General features: G+C 46.4%; 1 protein-coding gene across 7 annotated transcripts in view; it reads left to right on the top strand.

Annotated features, from left to right (window-relative positions):
• RBFOX2 (RNA binding fox-1 homolog 2) overlaps positions 1-10,713 on the top strand; it is a 109,321-nt gene extending 98,608 nt beyond the window's left edge. For 4 of the 7 annotated variants that reach the window (XM_027666644.1, XM_027666615.1, XM_027666604.1 and 1 more), the window contains exons 10-13: positions 3,333-3,375; positions 8,306-8,394; positions 9,342-9,414; positions 10,523-10,713. In XM_027666644.1, the coding sequence (XP_027522445.1) occupies positions 3,333-3,375; positions 8,306-8,394; positions 9,342-9,414; positions 10,523-10,567 (250 nt within the window). In that variant the 3' untranslated portion in view covers positions 10,568-10,713. The other 3 variants (XR_003531517.1, XR_003531515.1, XM_027666635.1) reach the window with 3 other exon arrangements.
• The last annotated feature ends 14,562 nt before the right edge of the window (positions 10,714-25,275 follow it).

Below are 25,275 nucleotides of genomic sequence, written 5' to 3'. Positions count from 1 at the left end.
TTACTTTGATCAGAATTGATTGACTTGTTTTCCTGAGGTGTTGCATCGGTTCTTTAAGATGCTGAATAATAATACTTTGCATGCTTGTGTGATCAGCCAAATCTTATCGCATGTCTAATGTGCAGGGTAAAAGCAGGTGATGTATGGATGTCAGAAACAAAGTCATGCAGCCCTGTGAAGCCTGAAATATGTAATCAGGCACAAGTCTCTGAACCACACTTCCTGACATAGGTGATTCCAGCCCCCGTGGGATGCCTTCTGAGGGGCTCCTCAATTTCACAAACCCACTTCAGGAAGCCAATGTTTCCACGTGTTTAGGGGGTAACTAAAATCATTCCAGGAAAATAACCAAGAGTGGAGGTTTCTAAACCCTTGTTTCTCTTCTTCAGGACATCAGATCTTTTTGAGTCTATATTTATTGTACAAGATGGTGGTTCCCCTCCCTCTCTCCTTCGCATACTGTCTCCCCCTCTGCCCGCCCCTTCCCCTTTGCATGCCATGGAAGATGACTTGGAGCCGTCTAGCGTGCGTGCGCACACACATTCTCTTGCTGATTTGCTCCTGCCAAAAGCCCAGGTTGTGGATTCATACATCACCTGCCTGTGTAAAACGCATGTGCATGCTGCCGTCCTCAATAACCGGAATGTGTTTTCTGTTCTTTTGTTTTTTGTTTTTTTGTTTTTTTGTTTTTGTGTGGATTTTCTGCAGTGTGGTTTACCAGGACGGATTTTACGGTGCTGACCTCTATGTAAGTACACACACCAGAGCCTTCTCGTCCCCAACCCCTGACAAGCCAGCCTTTTTTTGTTTTGTTTTCTTTTTCTTTTGGTTTGTTTGTTTGGTTTGGTTTGTTTTTTTAAATATCATTTACTTTAATTTTCTTCTTCCTTGTGGATATATATATTTATATATTTAGGAATGCAAGCATGCTTCTCTGTCACTGCGCTTGCCCCTGGGTGCAAGACCTAAGCCTTTGGGTTTCCTGATCATTGCCAGGGTCAGTTCACTGGGTGTCCTGTCCCCCACACGCACACTGGTACTAATCAGCCTGAGAGACGACTAGCAAATTAAAATTTCTCTCAACACTTCTCTCATAATTTGAATATAAAAATAACAGGACTGGTTTAGCCTCAGACCTTCCCTTTCCTTCTCCCCCTTCACCCTCCCCTTTCTCTTCCCTCTTGGGGCCCTTTCAGGTTTGATTTGTGCAGCCCACACTAAACTGAGCAAGCTGTATGTTTAAAAATGTTCATGTGCCACTGGGATGTGGAGATTTTCCCTTTGGGGAAGACACTGGGACTGATTAAAAATGGAGACTGAGATGCTAGAGTGAAAACTGACATCTGATTTTGCTAGTAGAAATGGTACCTAAATAGGCCAGATTCTCTCATATCTTTGGGGAATTGTAGAGTACAAATATGTTGAGATGTTCGGTTACAAGAGTCAGCAGCCTCCTCCTGTCTGGGAATTAGGTGTAATACCATGGGAGACTTTGTCCTGTCATTGTCTTTGTCCTACCCAGTCAGTCTGTATTGCAAATCTCCAAGGCATCTCTGTTTACCTAGGTGGGTTGCAGATGGAGGTATTTGAACTGACCAGTGAGAAAAGTGGGAGGGGGAGAGCTGTTGCAGAGCAGGAATATGCCTTTCAAAGCAAATATGTTCAGGTTCACTACTGCCATTGCAACTTGTGGCCTGCCTAGCTCTAGTGGAGTTTCCTTTTGTGATATTGTAGGTCATAGCTCTTTGGAGCTGGGGAAGTTTTGTACTGGGTAGTGGCACAGTTGTCAGCATGAATTTCACATTCCCATTCCTTTGAAGGTGCTATTCCTGACATTTATAAAGAGGATCCTGGGGTTAGACTCAGGATAATAGATGGAACTAGCTTTTGGATTTTGTTGGCTTATGTAGAGGATCAAGTCTTGTAGAGGTGCTTTTCCCAGCCCGGGTACACTAGTTGGAAGATGTGCTCTCTGAGCACAGAGATACTGGGTGCATTTCTTCATTCTTACATATACTGTTGTGTGTGCAGTCCTTTAAAAATTGATCTGCCTAGTCAAGTGTTTCTTTATAAAACTGTGTCAAGGACAACAGAAGATTCTGGGTTTTCCTGCTTCACGCCTAAAACACTAGTTTTACCCACCACTGACTTTGCTACAGCAAGTAACCAAGAAAATGATTGATGCTTAGTGCCTCTTCCCTCAGTGTGGCGTATAAGAGTCTGCCACATTGAAAGGAAAGACTGGCCAGGGTTACTCCCTGCTTCTTTTGAGAAAGCTCCTTCAGAGCTTCTGTTGCAGGTGGGGAGAGAGGCTTAACATGTTTTAAGGACAGAGACTTCAGTAATGAAGAATACCCATAGTGACTTGGTGCTGCAGTGCACTACCATCACATAACACAAAAGCAAGCCCCCAAGTCAGGTTAGAACCATTAGGTGGACTTCTGATGACTGCTGTTTGTGGCTATGGTCTCTCTGTCAGAAAGCAGGCTGATAGAAGAGGGAACTCCATCAAGGTAGATGATGGTGCTTTTTCCTCTGTTATTGCTGCTCAAAGCCCTCCAGTGGAGCTCAGGAAAAAGTTATCATAATCCAAACTTGAAATTGCCTTTCCAAACAATTTCTTTGTCACAGGTGGAATGATTGCAGTGTCCCTGTGCCCCACTGATTTGTCGTGCTTTTCACTGCAGTGCTTCCATCCCTCTGGTTGGTGTGATAGACTTGTCCAGATTCTGGAAGGGATGGCAGAGGATACTTCAGTTAGGACTGGGGGAAGTTAAACTGAGGTTCTCTTAGGACGTCTGAGCCCATAGGGTTGTGTGAAGGAAGGGTAGAAAAAGGAGCTAAACTGGCAGGGAGTGGTTAGTCATAGACAAGATGAAAGGGAAGTGTCCCAAGTTTGGGCTGCTTTTTCTGCATATATGCTACGCACCAATTTCTCATTTTCCTCCTCCTCCTTTTCCTCACTCCTTTTTTCTTTCCTGGGGCAACCATCCTGCTAGCCATTTCTTCTATGAAGAAGGCATTCCATCTGTTGTTGGATGCGTCCCACTCTGGCAAGACACCTGAATTGATAAAACAACCTGCCCCAGGATGCAGAGGGCTTCATTTCGGATCATAAGAAAGGTTATCTTTCTTCTACAATGGGGTCAATCTGGGTGGTGGGGGGGAAACCCAAACAAACCCACCCATGCGAAGACCGCTCCTGCCTGTGAAAAGCGTGCTTGCATCCACTGGAAAGAAAAGGCTGGTGAGCCCCGCTGCGGGCTGTTTGTATGATTGTTTCTTTCCACAGCTGTGTTTTTTTGAACTGCTCTTCCTGTGTTCTGTTATAGAATAGTCTTACAGGAACCAATCATTAGCGCTAAAATACCTCAGGTAGGAGTGCCAGTGTGACCTGCCAACCAATCAGATTGTGGATTGCAGTGGAACAAACTGAATTATACTAACCATTCCAGCACCACATTAGAGATGGGAACAGAGGCTTTTTTAGGGCAGCGCAGACTCACGTGTGATCCAAGCCCCCGCTGTAGCAGGGTGGCGTGTGTCCAGATTTCATACTGAGTGGCATTTCATTCAAAATAAAAAAAACCAAACCAAAACAACAAAAACTAAAAAAAACCAACAAAACATAAATTCAGTGGAAGGGTTAACAAGGTCATGCTTATCCCATTACCATGTTAGAAGCACCTGCTGCAATGGACACCGTTGTCCTGTCACCTCTTTTAATTCATTCATGCTCATTCCTGGTGCACATATGCCACCCTTCTAATACAGAAATACCAGAAGGGGTTCTAGCCCTTTCTACTTCTTAAATTCTGTTATATGGCAGTTTGGGGGTGGAGAAGACACATTTGAGAGATGACAAATAGAAGATCCTAAAATTGGGCTCACCGCCTAAACTTGGCAGGTGGTCGAACGTATCTAACTGGTACCATGAGTTACACATTTCTCCAGGGTTACATGTGTGCTTGTGCCTTAGGGGTATTAAGGCTCTTTGAAGTAAAGAGGGCCAGCAACATACTTTTTGTGTGCCTGTCTAAGGCAGGAAGGGGGAAAAAAAAAAAAAGGGAGGCTTATACCATAGGATACACTGGCATAGTAAGCTGTAGTGTTGGATTTCCTCCAGCTCTCTTTGGATTGATCACCTAATATGGACCTGAAGAGTGGAAGAGAAGATGGACTTATTTTGAGCTGAATTCCATTGTGCTCATTTATTTACATTAACATGCTCAGTAATTGGAATGCTGCTTTAGTTGGGATTGCAGCTTCCTGTGTATGTTGTTCCTCCACGTTTGTATTATTTCAGAGAATATAAGACAGTACTGAAAAAGCTGTCATCTAACATTAAAGAAGGAATTAAAAAAAAAATTGCTTTGTTGATGAGCCAAGGACAATAACATTGCAGAAGAGTCATTTTGAATTTGGGCTTTTGTGAATACCTGACTAATACAGGCAGTGAGGTCTGAAGGCTCAAGTACTACATGGGGAAAGGGTTCAGCATAGTCCCAGCAACACTGGCCAGATAGCCAGAGAAAGAGAACTTTGAATTAATATAAGCAACATCTAGGCTTGTGTTCCTCTCTCACATGTTCCCCGGACAATCCAAAAGTCTGTATAATCTTGATTTACACAGTCCTTTTGGTTGTTACTGCCCAGTAAAAATGCATAAGCCTTCTCATTAGTTCCTGTTTCCTTGTGGAGGCAGTGATTAAACTGTCCCAGTGATGGAAAGGTCTCTGACTTAACATCTTTGCAAGAAGCTCAGACAGATTCATCTCTTTTGAGATGAGGCTAAAGATTTTAAAAAACTGAACCTAGGTGGGTAACCTGTCCCTGTGGAATCAAATAGATTGGAGTGGGAGTTTGCATGGCTGTCCTGGGTTTCAGGCACTCTGTCACTCAGTGGTGTCTTCTGTTGCAGTTTGGCTGTGTGGCGCTGGAGGAAAGTGGGGAAGTTAGCAAGGACCTTTTTTTTTTTTTTTAAATAATTATTTATTTAATTGGGAAACGTGATTGTTCCTCTTTATTGCAGATGCTCTACTCTGTTATCGTTTATATTTACTATAGTACTGGAGTGTCACTGAAGCGAGTGACACCAGAAATCACTAGGAGTTTTAGGACTGTGCAGCTGAGGTTACGGATGAGCTCTGCATATCAGTTAAAAGTTCTGTGTGAACAGGAAGAGCGGGAGAAAATATCTGGTGCATTGGACAAACTGAGCAGGGCTTTAGATGCATTTATGGAATTATGTAGGTGGGCACTGGGTTATGGAGAACAGGAGCATCAGCTGGATGAGGCAACCTGTACAGTGCCTGCTTTGCTCTGTACAGGTCCCAGAGCTTGGTGAAAGGATTTATGAAATAATGAATAATAGTTGCAATAGTTCCTCCTCTTTCCTTCACCCTGTTTTGGTGTATTTGGACCTGCTGGTCATGCTAAATACATCCCTGTATCAGAAATCTCCCAGCTGTCCCCACTCATTGCTCCTATGACAGGAATGCACCATGGCCATTATAATCCCCATTTTTGGTTTTATTTGAAGTACACATAAGTAGATTTTGCAGATCGCTTTGAACTGAGCAGGTCTGCCTGTACGTGTGTACCTCTATCCTGAGATTTTTTTGGTTTTTTTCCTTTTTTAAATAACCAGTAGCTTCAATTTTGCATCAGTGCATGGTTAAAAAGCAGTACACGTCAGCTATTTCTTAACTTCATTTCTCCAATGAATTATTTCTCCTGTTTTTTTTTTTTCTTTTTGTTTGTTGTGCAGTTGACTGAAGAAATGTTAACATCCCGCTCTAAATCTCTCAGTGGAGTCTCTGTTCCCTTCTCTGATATAACAGATGGGTTATTGCTTGTTATAATTATTAACATTGTGGTGTGGGACAGGGCTAGGGTGGGAGCCATTTTGGGGGGCGAGGGTGGGAGGCTGCGGGAGTTGTTAAGGTTGGAATGTTAACTCCAGTGGTGACTGACTGTTTCCGTAATAGCAGGTTGTTGTGGCTGCACGCTCTAGTACTTGAGGCTGTGTACTTCACTGAGCTTGTGGTAGAGCCTAGGGCGAACTGCTGTCCCAAGAGAATGCTGGGATGGATAGAACTAGCCAATATGAGTCTGAACGTGGTGACTTTGCTGGTTGTTCTAGCTCCAGATGTCAGCATGCTTAGTTTTTAATTTTGATTAATAAATGTTACACCATTCCCCCCCCGATTCCAACCCTTCTTTTCTTCTTCTTCTTTTTGTTTTGTTTTGTTTTGTTTTGATTTGTTTTTGTTTCGTTTTCCTTTATGAGAGACATGAGTTAAAAGATAATTACATGATAAGCCTTTTTGGTTTCAAACTGCATCTTGCTGTCATGTTCAGAGTATGTGCCAGGCACATTTGAAGTGGCTTCTGATCAGAAATGTGACTGGCAAGTGTGGGGCAGGGTGGGAATCAGGGTGCATGCTGAAGTCAGCTGCCCTGCAGAGGGTGGTGCCAGGAGAAAGTGCCTCTTAGCTGTGCCCAAGTAACAGATCAAGGGTTCAGGAAGCTGATAAACCTAAGGGAATAACTCAATAACAATGATATAAAGTCTTGTTTTAATTTGGTGAGATTGCTGAAGGTTTGGTTTGGATTAAGGCTGCGCCTCATTGCGGTTGCCTCCATCATGTTTTGGTGGTGGAAATAATGGTGCAGTGATACCATGGCAAAACCAAGCTAAGGATCCCCAAACCATCAATCCACAATGCAGAGTTTGAAACAGCCAGGTGAGATTAAAAGGGCAAAACTGCAACGTGACACCTCTTCCAGGTCACGTGGTGATGTTTCACAGGTGTAGATATGGGTTGCTTTTTCTTCTGTTAACTAGAAAATTGAAGAGGCTGCAGGTCCCTCTCCTCTGGAGTAGGAAAGGGTCTGCAAACGTTTTCGATAGCATGTTAGCCTTCATGGGACTAACACAGGCCCCACAAAAGCAACCAAAATAAGTTTAAAATCATAACTTCTAATTTAAAAACTACCTAGCCCCAAACTGAGCACTGCTGAGCAAACACAGTTCTGTGGTAGAGCTGATCTTGTACTCTTAGTTACATATGTGCAAAGGATAAATAAGTGGTAGAGGTATGTTGAGCTGATTCTGGAGGTGAAGACCATAACTCTGCCTTCTGCTCCTTCAAACCCTGAAATGTCATTTGGAATTAAAAAAGAAAAGAAAAGGCCAGAAACAATCTGGAATTTTCTGATTTTTTTTTTTTAATAGCTCATTGTGTTTCAAGCAAGTCAAAGCCATGGTTCATTTACCATTCCCCCTTCCCCTGTAAATTAACAAAAATGTGTTCAGAAGTGTCCAGTAAGGAAAGACCTAACCACGGCTTCAGAGTCCCCTTTGCTTCCTGCTGTGCCACCTTTGCCCCTGGTCTGAAAGGTGGCTGGCCTTGACCCTTCAGTACTGCAGGGTGTGCAGAGCCTGGGCCAAGCCTTGCTCTGCCCCAGGAGCTCCTTGTGGGAGTTCCAGAAGACTCACAGGTCTTTCTCTGAGTCAGGATTCATGTTTTGCCAACACAGCTGTAAGCACATTTTTAGTAACTACCTCTGCTCAATGTAAACCCCTTTGCTACAGTGTGTCGCACGGGCAGAAAAGCAGCAGCAGTACAGACTACTCTGGAATAATTTCCCTTGACCTGTGTCCTTTTCATATGGAGGGGAAGGTAGAACAGTCTGATTGGCTTCCTTGTCAGTTTGCTTGTTGACAGCCCTGAACCCACTAGAGACTGTCTTCTCTGACCGTCTTTTCCTGACTACTCTTTGGCTTCTCTGGCTATTGGTACTTTTGCACATGTGGACTAAATTAAATTCTAGGCTTAAAAAAAGAGAGGTAAAAAATAATAATAAATAAATGCAGGAATTTCTCATAATGGTCCCCTTTCTAAAATACACACTTCACAGAAAGTGTCCACCTCTAATTTCTCCAGCTTAAGAGGAAGGGACCATTAAAATTACGTTACATGGAAGATTTCAGGTCTATTCTGGTTTTCAGTTCCTCCATGCCAAATTGCATTTTCTGCAGGGTTATAACCATGCTTAGTCTTCTTCAGTATATTTTTTCTGCTAAACAGAGTAGTGGAAGAGCCTCCCTGGTCCCTCTAAGGAAAGGAATATACATGAGTTAATGGGTGATGCTTGTGATAGACAAGACATGGGAGCTGATGCAGTTTGAAATACTTCCTCTCCTTGTGATGTGTGTGACTTTTATTTAATTTTCTTTTTTTTATGCTCTGCGTGGGTGGACAGGTATCTGTAAAGTCAGTTCTCTTCTCTCCTGCAGGGTGGATACGCAGCCTACAGATATGCACAGCCTGCTACTGCAACAGCAGCCACGGCCGCTGCAGCCGCTGCAGCAGCTTACAGCGATGGGTATGTAAGGGACAGGTGTCCATGGGGGTTAGCTTGCTGTGCTCAGGGATTCAAGGAGCATCGATCCATTACAGAACTTCTACTTCTTTCCCCCATTTTTTGGTCTTTCTTGCACTCGCATGCGCACACATGCATGGACAACCCAACATGAAAGACTTGAATGCACGGTTTGTCTCTACTCCCAGACGGTATTGCACTCCGGTGTATGTGAGCTGGCACAAATCCTAGCCTCTTCCCTATCCTTGTGATTCTCTGCACAAAGGAGGCAGTGCGGTTACAGCCTCAGAGTCAGAGATCTGGCTTTTCTTGCTCTGTGACTCTGGGCAGGTTGCTTAATCACTGGGTGCGTTTCTTTCCCCATCCATAAAGTAAAAATGACTCAGCTCATGCAGTGCTCTAGGATGCTGTAACATGCAGCTCTGAATAGATACAAAGGATTGTCATCATCAGAGTGCTTGCCTTAAGATTTTTCATCTCCTGTGCAGTGAGGTCGTGTTTTAATCCTAGCAAATGCGAGACCATTAAAGTTTATGCTCTCTTTTCATTATGGAGAATCCCTCACTGCTTTCCATGTAGCAGCTGTTACCATGCCAGTAGCGCTAGCACCAGCAGTCACTCTCCTCCCAAATTGCATCACGTGAGGTAAGGGATATACTAGCTGTCATTTCAAAGGCGATGACCTCTTCCCTACAGGTCAAGCTCATGGCTTCTACCATATCCCTCCATGCAGGCCGTTCTCTTGCCCATCTCATACCGATGCATGGCAACATGCCCATTGGTTCTCTTCACAGAGAGGCTGCCTGCGTGCCTGTGTGTGCATGTGTGCATACATGTGTGTGGAAGGGCATGCTGCTTCTTCCATTACCTGTGGTCAGACAGCTATTTCTCTGCCCCTCCCGAGTGACTTTTTTTTTTTTTCTTTTTATATCTTTTCTCCCTCTCTTCAGTTATGGCAGGGTGTACACAGCAGATCCTTACCATGCCCTTGCCCCTGCCGCTAGCTACGGAGTTGGCGCTGTGGTAAGTGGGATTTTCTTTCTTGTGCTGTTTCTCATTTCCAGCGTGGGGAACAGCTGTTCACTGGGTACAAGGCAATGAAACTTCACCCAGAAAGACTTTTGTGTTGAGAGAGGAGGTCCTTAGCTGCAGTGCTGGGTTCCCAGTTGTTCTGCATTCATATGTGTGTGTGCACTAGGAAAGGAACCAGGTTGTAGGAGGCCAGTTATTACTTGGTCTTGCACATCAGCTAGTACAATGAAAAACAAAAATTGAAACTGACCAGAAGTGCCAGGAGCCAGAACTCTGCTGGTGAATCAGTAGAACTGTATCAAAGTGATATAGAGAGCAAAAATCGGCAATAGTTTGAGATTCAAGACGCCCTTTTGTGCCATTTCAGTTGTAGGAAGCAAGGGAATAAGTTGTTCTTGTGACATCTTGCAGCAAAGCTGCTTCACTTGGTTCCCTCTTCCACTAGTGGAAGGATGCGGTGTCCTGCCTGCCAGCAGTAGTTACGCAAGGGTAGGAATGAGGTATGCTGGCATCAGAGACGAGTGGAGCAGCTTGGTGAAAACACACGCTTGCCCATCTGCTAGCCAGCGCAGTAGCTAAGTTGTTGCAGAAGCTGGAATACAAATGTGTTCAGAGAAGAAGACACCTAAAAATAGATAACTGCAGTGTAGCACCTCTGTTTCAGCCTCAGCTCATCATGTGGATTCTCTTTAGGGTCAGTGAGGGAAAAGCAGGTGATTCTAGGGTACCTGGTCATCATATCACCCTAAGGTGAGGTAAAGAGCATCCTAGAAGTCTTGGTGTCTGCTATCTATCTATAAAGGCAACCTAAAAATGTAGCTTGAGATTAAGACTCGTGAATCTCCTCTCTGGTACTGAGCTCCCTTCCACTAAGACTTGCCAAACTTCACCTCCAGCTTGGCTGGCCATGAGCATGTTCTCCTGAGCCACGTCTTTGGATTTGCAGACGGAGTTCTCTCTTGCTTCTTAGAGGTGCTGATGGTGGTGGGCCAGTGCCAGGACAGGTCCATTGGTCCTTCCAAAAGCATTTGGGTGCTGTCCTAGGTATCACTTCACAGTTCTCCTAACAACCTTTTCTTCTCCCATTTCATTTCTACAGGCGAGTTTATACCGAGGTGGCTACAGCCGATTTGCCCCCTACTGAAGTGACGTGAGCCCCCTGCAAGTGGGACAGCCCCCCCAAGTCATGAGGCCTGGCTATTGCAATATTTACTAGTAGAGGAACTCTATAGCAAGTTGAGGAGGAAAAACAAAAAAACAAAAGAGAAAATACTTTTTTATACCTCACTATGTTCTTTGAATATGTATTTTTTTTCCTTTAAATTTCTGCCTTTAATTCTTTTGTTCCAAAGATTGTGCTTTTTTTTTTTGTTTTGTTTTGGTTTTTGTTTTCATTTTTGGGGTTTTTTTTAAACTGTGGTAAAAATAATGCATTTCCGTGTCTGTATGTTGGTGCATAGCTTATCCTACCAATCACGGAAAAGGCAATTAGTGATAAGGAAAGCGGTTAGAAACTGATATCATGCAATTAATCAGGAACACGCAGACAGAGTTACTTCCCTGGGTCTGGTGCTTGGTGCCTGTGAGACGGAAGGACGTGAGGGAGAAGTCTCCACCTGCCGTGTTTCTGGTCTGCAGAAGGAAGCACTCTTTGGCTGCGGCTGGGACCTAAATGCTGGTGGGAAATAGTCATTTACATTTGGAAATGGGGGAAATGCAGAGACTTTCCTCGTTCCTGTCATCATCTGACACGCACAGGTTTGGGACAGCTTCAGCAGTGTCAGAATTTTAGACTTCACAAGAGAAGAGTCCCTCAACCTGCTCTAAGACTTCTGCTGTTATCTGCTGTATAGGAGACAAGACTTTGGAAGAAGTTTTTGATGAGGATGACCTTTCCCCCACACACAGAACTTTTACTAGCTGATTGTTGTCCATTGCTGGTGGCTATAATTATCTTAGTTTTCATTCCTTCTTTTCAAGATCTTTCTCCCTTGCTGTCCTGTTCCTTGAGAAGTGGCAGATGCAGTGCAGGATCAGGCAGAGTACCTCTGCTGCAGACAGCAAGTGGTTAAACTTGCAGAGGTGAAGCATGTGCAGCCTTGCAGAGGAAGAAAGTTAGCAGAAGAGTCGAGCATGGCAGATGCTCTGAGGCCCAGCGTGCAAGGTCTCTGCTCCTGTTCATCCTGAGCTGCTTAGGTGCTTCTGCAAGTAATCTATTTCAAACAACATGAGTAAGGTAAAAACAGTCATGTATAAGCTACTTGAGGTGAGGGACAAGCATGTGGGTTTGTGTGGGGGAAGAGGATCTTTTATATCTAAATGTGATCCTGAAGTGGTTTTGTTTCTGGCAGAAGCAGTTTGTGCAAGCTCTGAATTCATAGGAACTTCCTACCACAAGCTCTGTCAGGCCCTTACATAGCTGCATTGGAGCCCCTGGGTTTGTTTTGCCCAACCTCTCGTAGAAAGTTGTGCACCTGGTCTGCTGAGTCCATATAGACACTACATATTAGAACAAGCATAGAGACTATTTCGCAGAAGGCTCCACAACTCCCAAGACCCTCTCCCTTCTGCTCCCACATACATCAAATTCGCTGTGTTTCAAAGATAACATTTAGATGACAGTGTGAGCTGTGGTGTGATGGGGAGTTGCTGCTCTCCAGACCTTCCTGCTCAGCTGCCGGCTCTTGGAGTGCTCCCAGTAACCCCAGTGGTTAGAGGCAGGGCTCTCACCACCTGGTAGAGAGGTGCAGAACCCTAATTTTATTAGGCTGCCTCGACTCCATCAGTTGGTGCTGGGGTGAGCCACTGCCCCTAGAAGGGCGGCTTGGAGTGTGGGTTTGTTGGTGAAGCCTTTCCAAGTCCTGTTGTACACGTGCTTCTCCATCCACCACTGATACAGAATAGGAAACTTCCTGCATTTAACACTAAGCAACATCAGCAAGTGGAGGTTCCGCTCCCGGGGAGGTGTCCTGGCCCAGCCACATGCAACCACACGTGTTTTTAGCTCTTCCCCAGTGACACATGGAGCCTCTCTGTGCACAGCACCTCTAATGGGAAGAATGGGGAAACCATTAGTTAAGCTAGAGATGCTGAAGCAATTGGTTCTATGGAGGAATAGACAGATAAAGAGGACACCAAACTGCCAGCCTGTTGGCCACTTTTTTTTTCCTGGTTTTATTGTTGGTTTTTTACTTTTTTTTCCCCCAAGCCAAAGTTTGGTTTGTTGCTGTTATGACAATTTTTTTGTTGTTTGTATATAAATATTTTAGCTTGAAAATGGGGAGGGGGGAACAGGGTGTTGGGGCTTTCACAAAATCTAGGAAATGAGAGGGACTCGGAGTGTTTTGGGGCTTTTACTGCCTGAGTTGGGGTAGAAGAGGGAGGACTTGTGGTACAAATAGTTATATTCAAGGGGAGCCATTTCCACTGAAGGGCAGCTGGGGTACTTGAGGAGCTGGGATGCAGCAAAAGCCTCTACTGGACTTGTTCTACCGCTGTAAATGGAGGGCCTGAGTGAGGCCATCCCTTCCCGTGCCCGCAGGCAGTTCCTCAGGCAGCAGGTCTGCAGGCTGTGGGCAGAGGAGCGCAGCTTGCAGAGCACCCCTGGGGACGCTGCTCCCTCCCCCCCCCTTCCCCCGCTGCTGCCCCTCTCCTGCGTTCAGTTCAGCTGGTTCTGACTGCGGCTCCTGAAAAGCTGGATTCTCTCTCCCTGAGTGCCCTCCCCTGCCCCGGCAGTGCTGCCTGCAATCCCCGCCTGCCACTTGGCCTCTCTGGAAGCAGGGAGGCCAGCCCCATTTCTGCCTCTGGGCAGAGTCTATGCATGGCAGCTTCAACCCGCCCGGGTATATTTTAGGAATGTGAGGGGGTTAGTGCAGAAGCACTCAACCTTTGTGGGGCTGTGGTCCCCTGATCTCCGAGTAATACCTGCTCTAAGACGATCCAGCCTGATTCCTCTTGTACCTGAGCCTGGTCTGCTCTGGTCACTCCCTGCCAGGCTCCTCTGGTGCGTTAACCAGCCAGTGTCTCCATGACTCCATAGTTAGTGCTGCCAGATCCCTACTAAGGGAGCTTGCTGATAGCCTGGCTTCCTGCTCTCAGCAGTGAGCTGCAGAGGGGACACTGGGACACTTGCATGGCTGAGGGCCAGAAGTAGCTCACTGGTTCTAGGTGTCCGGAGCACCGGACCTCCCGAAAACTTGCATGCCAGCTGGAATTTTGCAGCAAGGTTTCTTGAATGAGTGTTGTGCCATGACAGGAGAGCTCTTCAGCCTTTCTTCCCTGTTGGCGAACAACAGCTCTGGTTTCGCTCTGATGTGTTATAAACTGGCTAGAGATGCTTTCAGAGTAGCCAAGCCGTGGCTATATCCATCTTCTGAAGAAGTGAGGACAAAGCCTATATCTCCCTATGCAAAAAGAATTACGTTTAATAAATTAAACTGGGCCCTGGCTTATTTGAATGATGGCAGCTAGTGCTTGCCCCTGTGATGGGTCTGCAATCACAGGTCCCTTGCAAAGCAGGGTTTGGCTTTCTGAGGGAAACCACACAGGCAGCATGGCAAATAGCTTGCTGTTTGTCACCTTCTAGTCTGGTGGCATCTGGGATTCCTCTTGATGCAGAATAAAAACGTTTCATTAAGTGTAGCTGTTTGTACTGTCTTGCAATAGGTCTGGCCAGCACATGATGATATACTGATAAAATTTTGGTTTGAAGAGTTGATTTATTTAATGTGCTGGTCTGTATTTCATTGTGGGTACAGTTGTGCTGGTACAAAGATGACTTCTACTAGTATAGCATATTCTCAACTGGGAATAAGCTGTATTGGTGCCCAGCACATTAGCAAACTGTTATCCCTGTCCCCATGTTTGGGAGGCTGCTCTGTTGTAGGTGGGTTAGCTTTTCTAAGAAAAGCCATGACAGGACCTGGAGGCAATGGGGAGCTCAGTATGAGCCTGCTATAGCCAGCTTTTCCCAGGTTAAGCAGTTATGTGGATCTTGTGTCATGAGTTCAGATAGACAAAGCCATGTTTAAAGATAGCTGTGGCTTGGCTGTTTCAGTGCCTGAGAGGGAGCAGACTTGCCCAGCAAGAAAGAGTGACAGCTCTGGAGTCTGAGACCTGTGTTTTGGGCAGGGCTCTGTCAGTGATCCTCAAGGGCCACCATGGAGCAGTTGTGTTGCTACTTTAGACTTCGCTTCCCCATCCCTAAAGTGAAGTTGAAGTTTACCCCCTGTTCTTACCTGTTTTGAGACATCTGTGGATGTGAAGTGCACAGCAAGAGCTGAGGAGGGTTTTCTGAATAGCTGGCTCACGTGCTAGTTGTGGAATGGTTAATGAAGCCATTTCCCTGCCTGAAAAGAGACACTGGCTGCTGAGCTTTCAATTCCAGCACCCAGAGCTCCATCAGTGGGAAATACAAAGCAGAGCCTCCCAGTTCTACCCATGTTTTTCCCTAGCCCATCCCTATCTGTATCTTCCCATCCTGGCCATGAAGATGGAGGCAAGTGGAGAACAAGTTTGTGGAGCACTTAGGAATTTAATAAAGGGAAACTCAAACAACAGCTCTGGGGAGCGCTTTTGCTGAGTCTAGCTCCAAAGGGAAAGCGCACAGGCAGCATGGCAGAGGACCAGCTGCCTGTGACCCTCCAGCCTGGCAGGATGGGGGAATGCTGTCCTTGGTGCAGAGGGGTGATTTTTAAAGTGTTTTACCTGTTTGCACTGTTTTAAAATAGGAGGGGGGGGGGGAAAACCAACATAGTGAACAAGAAAAACATCCAATGTAAACTTCTTTGTGTTTTTATTTTTGACATGCTCTTGGATAATGTCAAACATTTTGTAGTATACACCAGTGAGACTTGATTCTTTGTTGCATAAAACACTATTTTTTGTGATGTTAATGTCTGAAAAGCCCGTTCCCTCCACCCTCACCTTACTGATTGCCCTCTCTGCCCTGCAACCCCAGTAAACTTCTCTTCCACAATGAAAACTCCAGTCAACAAGGCAAGCAGGAGTCTGATAGCAAGAGCATGAAATGGGGCCCTTTACAAGTAGGCTCTGGGGTTTATCCCTGGTATGCTTTGGTCTAGCCAGGAGTTGTCAGGATAGCCCCTGTCCCTCTGCAGTGCCTGCATCGATGGCAGCCTAAATTGGTCTTGGGATGTCCAAGTCCCATCTCCGTTGCCACTGCTGACCCTGGAAGGCAACTTCTTGCCAGCAGCTGCCAGTGCTGCCAGTGGTTGTCCTCTCCAGGTATCAGGCTGCAACTGGTCCAGGCTTGTGCAGGAGACAAGCTTCCCATGCTGCCTCTCAGCCCGTGGTAAAGCAAGAACACATCAGCCAAAAATCTTACCTGATTTCACCAGGAGATCGCTGGTGTCTAAAGCCGTCCACCCAGATACTCATTTGGCTGGCAGTCAGCAAAATGCTGGTTAATCTTGGGAATGTTTTTTCTTTTTTATTCTTTTTTGTTGTTATTCTGAAGTGGGTCAAGAAATCTCTTACCAGATTCCCAGTTCTCTGCTGGTGGAGGGGCTTGTTGATTCCCCACAGAGTAAATTAGAGAAATCAGGCCTCCTGCATTAGTAGTCTCAGTTCTGGTCATGTTTTTCTATTTTTTCTGTTCACAGTATTTTGTGTGTGCTGCGTGTGTTGTAGTTTTGGCAGCTCAGTTTGGCTGCATTATCAAGTGACGAAATCATCCTCTTTTACCCCAGGGGATATGATTTGGTTTCAGTTGTTTGGTTTTTGTTTTTGTTTTTTTTTTTTTAATGGGTTTTTTTTTGTTTGTTCGTTTGTTTTTTGAATTTTTTTTATATGATAAATCCTGCTTGTAAATAGCTGGAGCAAAAACCTGGGGCTGATAGCAAATGAGAACCAGGGCTATAGAGTGATATGGAGCTGGTGGAGTATTTTACTGACCTCACAGGCTGATCTACTTGAGACTTGCAGATTTTCAGTGCAAGGCTGAGACGCCGCAGCACCTCCAGTGGCAGCGACAGACTTGCCCCTTCTTGCAGTCTCCCCAGCACCTCCCATTGCCAGGTACCGCCGGGGAACAGGACGTGTCCCGGGTGGGATGCGTTCCCTTCCCCTGGATCATTTCCTAGGACGCCCAAGCCGCTTGCCCAGGGTCCCATTTCCCTGCTGACTCTGGAGAAGCAGTATCTGCATCCCAGGGCTTCGTGACAGCCTCTAACTTCCCGCCCTCCCTCGTTAAGTATCATATTGTATAGTAGCTTTCAGACCATACAGTATTCATTGGGTTATTCCTATTATTATCAAGTAGCTGGAATTGTGAAGGTTGGAGTAGTTAGATCTTTAGCTTTTATTCCTTTTTTTTTGTATTACTATCCATGTGTATAAATTATTGATCATGTTGCTGGCTTTTATAAACTCTAAGCAAGGGGGGAAACCCTTCCTAACCCTTTGCAAATGGTAATGAAGCACTGTTTTTAAATAAAAGAGAGAAACACCAGTCTACTGGCTTCCATGTGTTGTCTGTTTTTCAGTGCATCTGGATGAGTTTTGCTGGTGCATCTCCCTGACAGGCAAAACGCAAAGAAGGGAAGCTGGTGTGAAGAATGAGCTGGGAGATTGAATCTTCTTAACAGTGATAAAGGGCAAAACCTTGGCAAGTCGTGCTGGCAAAATCCCAGCCCCATCTGTTTGTACACTGAGCTCTCTGAAAATCCACATTCTTTCCCATTGCTGCTTATTAGCAGAAAAGGGCCATTTGTTTGGTATTTGATAAGGAGCCTTTTTTTTTTTTTTCCCCTCCTCAAGCTCAATCGCTGTTTGAACCTGTTAGTGTGGAAGGAGAGACAACTGTTTCAAATTACAGTATCGGCATTTCCTTTAATGCCTGCGTAGTCAACCTCACTCCATCTGTGTTAGCACAGGTTTAATAGTTAACATACACAACTGGAAGCTGCTGTTACTGTGTTTGGTGTAAATTTCCTCTGGGAGTTTGGACATGTCTTTTGATGACTGCTCCTGTTTTCCTGCTTATAGAAGGCGGATCACTGCAGACAAGCAGAAATCCATTCATATCCTACAAAGTGTTTAGAGATCCTGCAGTGAAAGATGTCATGCAAATATAGATCCATATAATCAGGTGTCTCTCAGCTGAAATGATCATAAAAACAACAAATAAATCCCTATGGCTAATTGGAAGTAATTATGGAAACAATAACTGAGCAAAATGGTACAGCTAAATGTGCCTAGTACAGTTGAGGCTGGTGCAGGATTTTATTGCTTTTGGAAATACAAGGTACCAGGAACAAAAAGGGTGGGATAAGGTGTGTCTCCAGGTGGTAGGATTGTCAATTAGGATGCAGGAAGGCATGCGAACTCCGTAAGCATTCCTTCCCAGTACTTACCAAGGATATGTTCCTGTCAGATGATCCTCATTTCATTCTAACAATAACTCAAGAGGATGTTCAACAGTGACTGCTAAAATTAGATGCCTGGAAATCAGGGCTGAAAATTGTTGAAGAAGAGCTGGTTAAGGGATTCTTCATCAGTGGAATTGGGAGTGGTCTTGAAAGGAAGCTTGGCTGTGCTGGGAGAAAGGCATTGCAGAGCTGCTTCAGAGGCAAAGCAAAGAAGCTTTAGGTCTTCCAGCCTACCTTCATTTCAAGGTAAAGCTGTAAAATGGCTGATCCTGGAATTCACTAGTAAGTCAGTAAAAGTGTTGTAATATTCAGCATTTCTCAATATGATTTATCAAAAGTAAAGCTCATCAGAGGAAGCAGAGATTCTTTGAATGCACTGCAAGTTGGTTGAGGAAGTGAACACAGCTGATTTAATACATTCCCTTTATATAACCTGTAAATAATTATAATAGATAATAGACAAATCACACAAATCACAGCTGATCACAAGCCATGGTGCTCATTTCAGTGTGTGTAGGTAGCATCAGCTGAGAGTGACAGTACCACTGTCACATCAGGGAGGAGCTGGGAGGAAGGTTTGGTGACAACCTGGATGTGGACTCTGGGCTCTGGGGTTTGGTGCCAGCCCAAGTTCCACCAGCATGGTTACTGAGTGAGAATCCCTGTGCCACACGGCCATGCCTTGGCAGCTGCAGGGTGGGATATAGTCAATAAATGGTAACATTTGCTGGAAAGCTTTTGGATCATGGTGAAATGATTTATGAATTCAAACTGAATTTGCAGAAGAGCTCAAGGGTGAGGTTAGTGTGACTGCTAAGGCTGCATCTTAGGCTGGCACTGACAAGCTGCATCAGGAGATTTGACCCGAAAGCTCCGGAAGAAGCCCTGATCCCTGCACCAGTGGCAAAGCTGACTTCTTGTCAGGATTTTGCTGCTGGACTTCTATTGACTATACTGGCTCAGGGATGGCAGCCTGAGCACCCTTTTATAGGATAGCTTAGCTTAGTAGCTGCTGTAGGAGGCAGTTATTTGCATGCCCTCTTTCTGTCTTTATACAGAAAATTGCAAAGCTGTAGAATAATTTGGGTTGGAAGAGATCTGTGGAGGCCATCTAGTCCTCTGTCTTGCTCAAAGGTCAGTCAGGTTCATGTAACTGAAGCATCTTCAGCATGAGCTCAAAGGGAAAATGCATTCTGCAGTGACAACAACTTCAACGTGCCCTGGGAGGTGAGAGGTGACCTGTGGCCTCTGGTGTGTGCCTGCAGCCCTGTTTCCTTCCTGTGCAGCTGGGGTTGGTTTTTGCTTGTGGCTGTTTTACTGGAGTGTAGAGAGGAAAAACTGCAGTGGGCTTAACTTTGATTTAGACAAGATGTATTTTTTATGGTTGCTCTCAGTTTGCCTGAAGCACAATCATTTCTGGCATAGCACATCCAGCGCTGGCTCCTGCTGCTCCAGAGGAACTGGGAGAGGTTCAGTGAAGAGCTTCCAGTGTTGTTCAAGGGCTGGAACTGGGTGGGGGCAGAGAGGGGAAACAGGGAAACAACTGCAAGAGCTCATCTGTTATTTGTCAGGCAGAAGGATAATTGATTGTTTTCTAGAAGCACCTTGCAAGGAACAGAGATCTGACTTTTCCAAGTCTTTCCTACTAATTGGTGTAATGTTCCCCTGCACACTGCAGGTGAAGCCAGGCAGCTCCAGCTGTACCTGTGGGCTGAGGAATTTGCTGCAATTAGTGGTTTCTAAAGTATTTCTTAGTGTCAAATCCAAGAGTTTCCAGCGACTCGCATTATCCAGCCCTATTGCTTACCTCATTGGAGATGAACCATCCACTGTCCTGGGTGCTCTCTGTTCACCTTGGGCTCACACTAGCCCTTCAATGACAGCCCAGACTCTTGGGTGCTGCTCCTCTTTGCTTTGCTGGTTGATGGAGGCAGCCCCACAAGCCAAGTCTTAAACCCATAGAGCCAGCCCAAGTATGCCAAGACCAGCATTCCCCCATGTTGCCTGCAGCAGTGGTGAAGGCCTCTGGCTTGCACAAGCGCTATAACCAGGGAAGCAAAGAGAGTACTGGAGTCAAAACCAGAGGATTTTTGTGTCTGGGAAGAGGCAGTTGTCTCCTGCAGGTCTCTGAAGGTAGAGAAGGGACCATTTAGCTCCTAAGGTGCAGTGGCCACCAGCCCATGACCAGAATCTAGAGTCAGCCTTCCCACTTGGAGAAGCCTTGCCATGTTTGGCCCCTTTCCTGCGGTAGCGAGTGTGCTCATGCTGGGAGCCCCGCTGCGCACTGAGGAGGAGATGCACAGAGCCAGCACCAGGAGCAGCTGTCCCAGTTTGTGGAAACTTTCTTGCCTTTTTAAGGACATGCAGAGTGCTATGCTCTAACTTTAGCACAAAGGTATGGTTGACTTGGCTTCTTTTATTAATGGATGAGTATAAATATATCTGCTCTTGGTGCCTGTCTTGTTCTGCCATGTGTAAACACTGAGCTCTGTCCCAGCTCCTTTTGATGATAAATTCCTTGTCTTTTGAATCACAAATCACCTTTTTGTGTGTCAGAAGGAAGCGTCAAAGCCCAAAGTCATTTTGTTTTTTATAGCACCAGCGCTCTCCAGCTGAACTCTGCTCAGACATCACCGATTTCACGGAGCTCTGCAACAACAGCCGATCTGGCGTGTTTACGGTCTTATTGAAGTAGCCTTTGAGCTCCTCTGGAGTCCTCCTGCCACAGAGCACTGCAGTCCTCCCTTATTTTTGCAAGGATGTTGCCTGTCTTCCCCAGTGGGAGGCTGGGAAACCTCGCTTCCCATTTGAAACACCAGGGCTTTTCTTTTTCGGTCAGTGCTCCTGAGTTCTGCTGCTTCTGCTCTGAGAGAAGCAGCTCTCCAGAAATAGCTCCTGCTCTTGGCCAAGTGCAGCTCACATGGGCAAGATGCTGCTGGCTGTCCCTGCGCTCTCACTGAGCAGGGAGACAGGTCTCACCCAGCGAAGGGCAGCTGCAGATGCCTGTGTGCAGAGTGCAAGGGGGTGAGGAGGAATTTCAGCTCACCCCAGTGTGAATGTGGGTGAGCTGCCTGCTCCACCATCCCACTCAGCTGTGGGGCTCGAGGGTGAGAAAGGAAGTGGGAGAGTCAGTGTCATCCATGCAAAGCTTTGCACAGGTAGGAAGCTTCACACCTATGCTGGGGGGGGCCTGATTGAAAGTTTGGGGATAAAATGAAAAATTCAAGGTTGGGGAAAAGCTGGTGTCTGCTGAGCTTGCTCAGTGGCCTTGAAGGGTGAGGGCTGAGATGGCTGCAAGGCTGCAGCCCAGGGATAACATTCCTTTTTCTCCTGTGTGGACCAGCGATGGGATTTGTGATGCAGGAATGGAAATGACCTGCCCTTGCTCCCTGCTAACACTGTTGTGTGACAGGCACCAAGCCGAGAGCCGGTGCAGCCAGAGGTCTGGAGAGATGAGTCTGACACACTTCACAGGGTCAGTTTGGGTGAGACAGCCTTGAAGCATCAGAGATGACAGCTAGTGGTGAAGCCGACTCATCCCTGGTTAAAATCCAGGCCCTGCCATGTTTGAGAGTGTCATTAGCTCTAGAGGGGAGGCCAGGCAGAGGTCAACTTGGCAATTCGGGTCACTGAGCGGCTGTGCAAAATACCTATTCAGCCCTGGGCTCTCAAAGAGCTTTGACTTGAAAGGAGCAAATACCTGGGCTTACTGCAGGGTTGAGTGAAACATGCCATTCCCACAGGCTTGTTAGTGACATCAAATACTTCTTTGCAATATGGATTTAGGACCTGTCAACACCAGCACAACTAAGTACTGGGGTCTTTTTGCTGAGCAGCATGAATGCTGGTAAGTCACCAGTCCCTGCCATTATCCATGAGCTGTGGGGGATGGTGAAACACCTTCCCACCATCAGCCAGTGTTCTCATGCCAAAACTGGGCAAAACCCCCATTTGTAGAGCTAAGGGAGCTTGCTCTGGTTGTTCCCCTGAAGAGCAGCATGCAGAGGTGGCTGTAAGCCATCCCTAGTACCAAGGAGGGTCATAAATAACCCTGGGGATGTGATGCCAGACCCTGGCTTTCCTCCAGTTGAGCCTGGAGCCTTCAAGCTCAAAAGCATGTTGCATTTTGCCAAGGAATGGTGCCCTCAAAACAAAAAATGAGGCTGAAGCCAAATTTCACTCCAGGGGCTGTACACATTTGCACATTTGCACTTGGATGGAGCTGCTTGTATGTGGGAGTGGTGACTGTCCAACGGCTCCCAGCAATGGCTCAGTGTGCTCAGAGCCACGCCAGCCTCCTGGGAGGTGTCTCAGGTGGGACATCCCGGCACCTGCAGAAAATCCACTGTGATTTACAGACCAGGTGTGACCCAGCACTGCAGCAGGGAACCGGGGAGACTGCCTTTCAATGGCAGTGAATGCCCACCGCTGAGCATGCAAGGAGCTTTATTCACCATTTTTCTTTGTGTGTGTGTTTAAATGTTTCTCATTTTGCAGAAGAAAAAGCCTTTGGAGGGTTTGAACTCTGGGAAGGGGTAAGTTGCAAGCTTCCTTCACTTTCTCGTACTGGGAAAAGGCAACCAACCCCCTTCCCTAGCAAGTGGGTGGTAAATGAACTTGTGGAAAAATAATTGTTCTGGAGCCCTGCCCGTCTTTGGCATGCCCTCAGCCTGTTCACAAGTTCCTGGGAACTGTTTTTCTCTAAGCCCTCCACTAGAAATGAAACACCTTGAATGAAGGGTCCTGCAAGAAACACCTTGATTGAGCATCCCTCTCCCTGCCAGTGACTGATGGCACCAAAGGCATGTGCTGTGTGCCTGTGGTGCAGACCCAGGAGCCAGTTTATCCCTGTGAGGCAGCAGTGCCTGGCTCTACTTGGAGATAGGCAGATGCACGGTGGATTTGTACTCTGGTCTTCTTGGGAAAATGTGAAATACTCGACTCTCTTGTGCCTTTGTATGACTTCCTGTCCCCTTGCTGGGGACCCTCACAGCTGAGAGGCCCTAGAGGCACAGAGCAGCATCCTTATGGGCACTGCCAAGGGTGAGATCTCAGCAAACCTATGTGTGCAGAAAGCATGTCCTGAAGAACAGCCCAGTACAGTGCATCCCTGATGTGAACCCTGGAGATTTCGCTCATCACTTCATTCCCTCCCTGCCACTGGAACTACATAGGTCTCCTGGGGCCACAGGTTTCTAGTTTAGTTACCAGCATCTAGTCTGAGCATCTGTGCCCAGAATACAGTGAAAGTTGCCAGGAGAAGAGAAGAGGCAATGGGTGAATCTTCTCTTTTCTGCTTTGCAAACAATCAGATCCCAAGCTTTGAGCTGTGCTATGCTGCCCTGACTGCCTGGCTTGGTGGTAGGTGGCTGCTCAGGGAGTGCTGCAGTACAGGAGTTATCTTTTCCAAACCCTTCACTGCCCTCTGGCAGCCAGGCAATCTCCATGGGACAAAATCCTAACATGCCCAGAAATGTTTCTGGCCTCAATTTCACTCCAGGCATTGGGGAAAATAGGAATGCTTTTAAAAGCTGCCATCTCATCGTCTAAGTCAGAGAAACCATGTGCCATGAATATGCCCAAAGGAATGACCCATGGGAAAAACAGGGCTTGAATAGACAGGATGATCCAAGGCAGAAAAAGCAGAAAGGCAGATTTTGAATGGTATTCTAATAGTCTGATCATGTGGACAAAATTAAAAGGAGAACTAGGACCAATAAATCCGAGTTTAGCCTGCCTCTCAGGACACACCATCCCCTCTTTACTTGCTCTGTGTGGGATTTGCCCTGGACATGGCTGCAGGATTCAGCAGCACCATGAACACCCACCCAGAGCTGTGTCTTACCCACCAGGGTAGTCAAGGCCATGATATTTCTGAGACTCCTCTACCCAGGATTGTTATTATTCCACTTAATTTTACAATTTATTTTTTTAACACCTCTTTCCTTTCACTAGTGTTTCTGCAAAGAGCCTGGAGAGGTCCAGATCTTGGAGTTATCAGCCCTCGCCTCCCAGAATCATGGTATGGCACCTGGTCTGTTATATCCCAGGGATCTCCTGCCTCTCCGAGTGTAGGAAAGCCAGAGCCAGAGCTGTGCTGCATCTCTGAAGGTCTGTGGTCACACTGGAAACCGGACTGGCTTCTCCTCTTTGGCCTTGCAGGTGTCACTAACCAGTGAAGAGCAGCAAACCCAGGACCCAGTCTCAGATCTGGTCTGCTGGTGGTCTGACTTTACAGCTGCTTCATGCAAACAAACAAGACCCTGGGTGGAAAATCTGGAAGACCAAAGGATTGTCAGGAGGATGGGGCACAGTCCTCTGGGTAGGGGCATTGCCTCTTCCTGCCCATATGACCACTTGGTGCCTCCTGCTCAGCCCTTCCATTTGAAAAATGGGACTAGAACCTCATCACTGAAGTTGGCTTCATTAGTACTTGTGCTCTACAGAACAGTTCTGCCAGGAACCACTGATGTCCATGTTTTCATTGCCATCGCTGCAGTTTTACATATTTCTGTTATCAGAACATGTGGGTCATTAGACATCGGGATGACCTCGTGGAGACACTGCCTTGCTTAGTTAACATATTTCCCAAGATATGGGCACAGCGACTCAGTGATATTGTGTGATATACTCACGTATTGTTTTCCCATCCCAGAGCTACTTCCTTGAGGATTTTCCTTCTCTGTCTAACCCCGTAAATGCCTTGTTGGTTTCCCACATGTGGCATGTGGGTAGTGAAGTCTCTCATACCTCTCAACTGGCTGCCCCAGGTCATGCCTCTGGCTGCATTTCCCACGTGGAACACGTACACCTGGTCATATCCCTTCACTCCCATAGGGAACCAGTACAGGCTTTGGCCATTTGGAGGTGGTGTTTCCCCTGTGTGGGTGGTGTGGTGGCCCTAGAGCTCTTGTTTCTCAACCGCACTCACCAATGCTGGAGTCATGTCTCTGTCCAATTCTCCTGCAAGCTCAGGGCTGTTTCAGGAGCACCAGAGTTTGAGCCAAAGCTTTTGGAATGGGTTGATTTCCGAGCATGCCATGTGGGCTTGGAGCTGGAGCTGCTAAGGGGGTGCAGCTGTTCCTCTGTCCCTCTGTTCCTCAGCATCTCTGGGATATGAACGCTTGGACATGAGCTCCTCAGCATTTAAGGGTGAAAAGGTTATTTTTCACATACTACCTGGCTCCCACCTGTCATTGGAATGCCACAAAATAATTTAGATGTGGCAAAGGTAGCAAGAGTCCTTCAGGTCTCTTCCAGCATGCCAAGAGTTTGAAGTCAGATCACATGCATAAGAGGACAGGAATTTCCCTTAGGTTTTCCAGAAAGGCTGGGACCCAGGTTGGGCTCCCAAAACTGGAGCAGTTGGACAATCCCTGCCATGGCAATGTGCACGTGTTGCTGCAATGGTGTTCACGTGGGTTTACCACAGCAACACCCACAAAAGTGGACGACATTATTC

The sequence above is a fragment of the Corapipo altera genome, unplaced genomic scaffold (assembly GCF_003945725.1).
Source record: "Corapipo altera isolate COAL_440 unplaced genomic scaffold, ASM394572v1 1, whole genome shotgun sequence".
Lineage (NCBI taxonomy): Eukaryota > Metazoa > Chordata > Aves > Passeriformes > Pipridae > Corapipo > Corapipo altera.
This window is presented reverse-complemented; position numbering and strand designations above follow the sequence as displayed.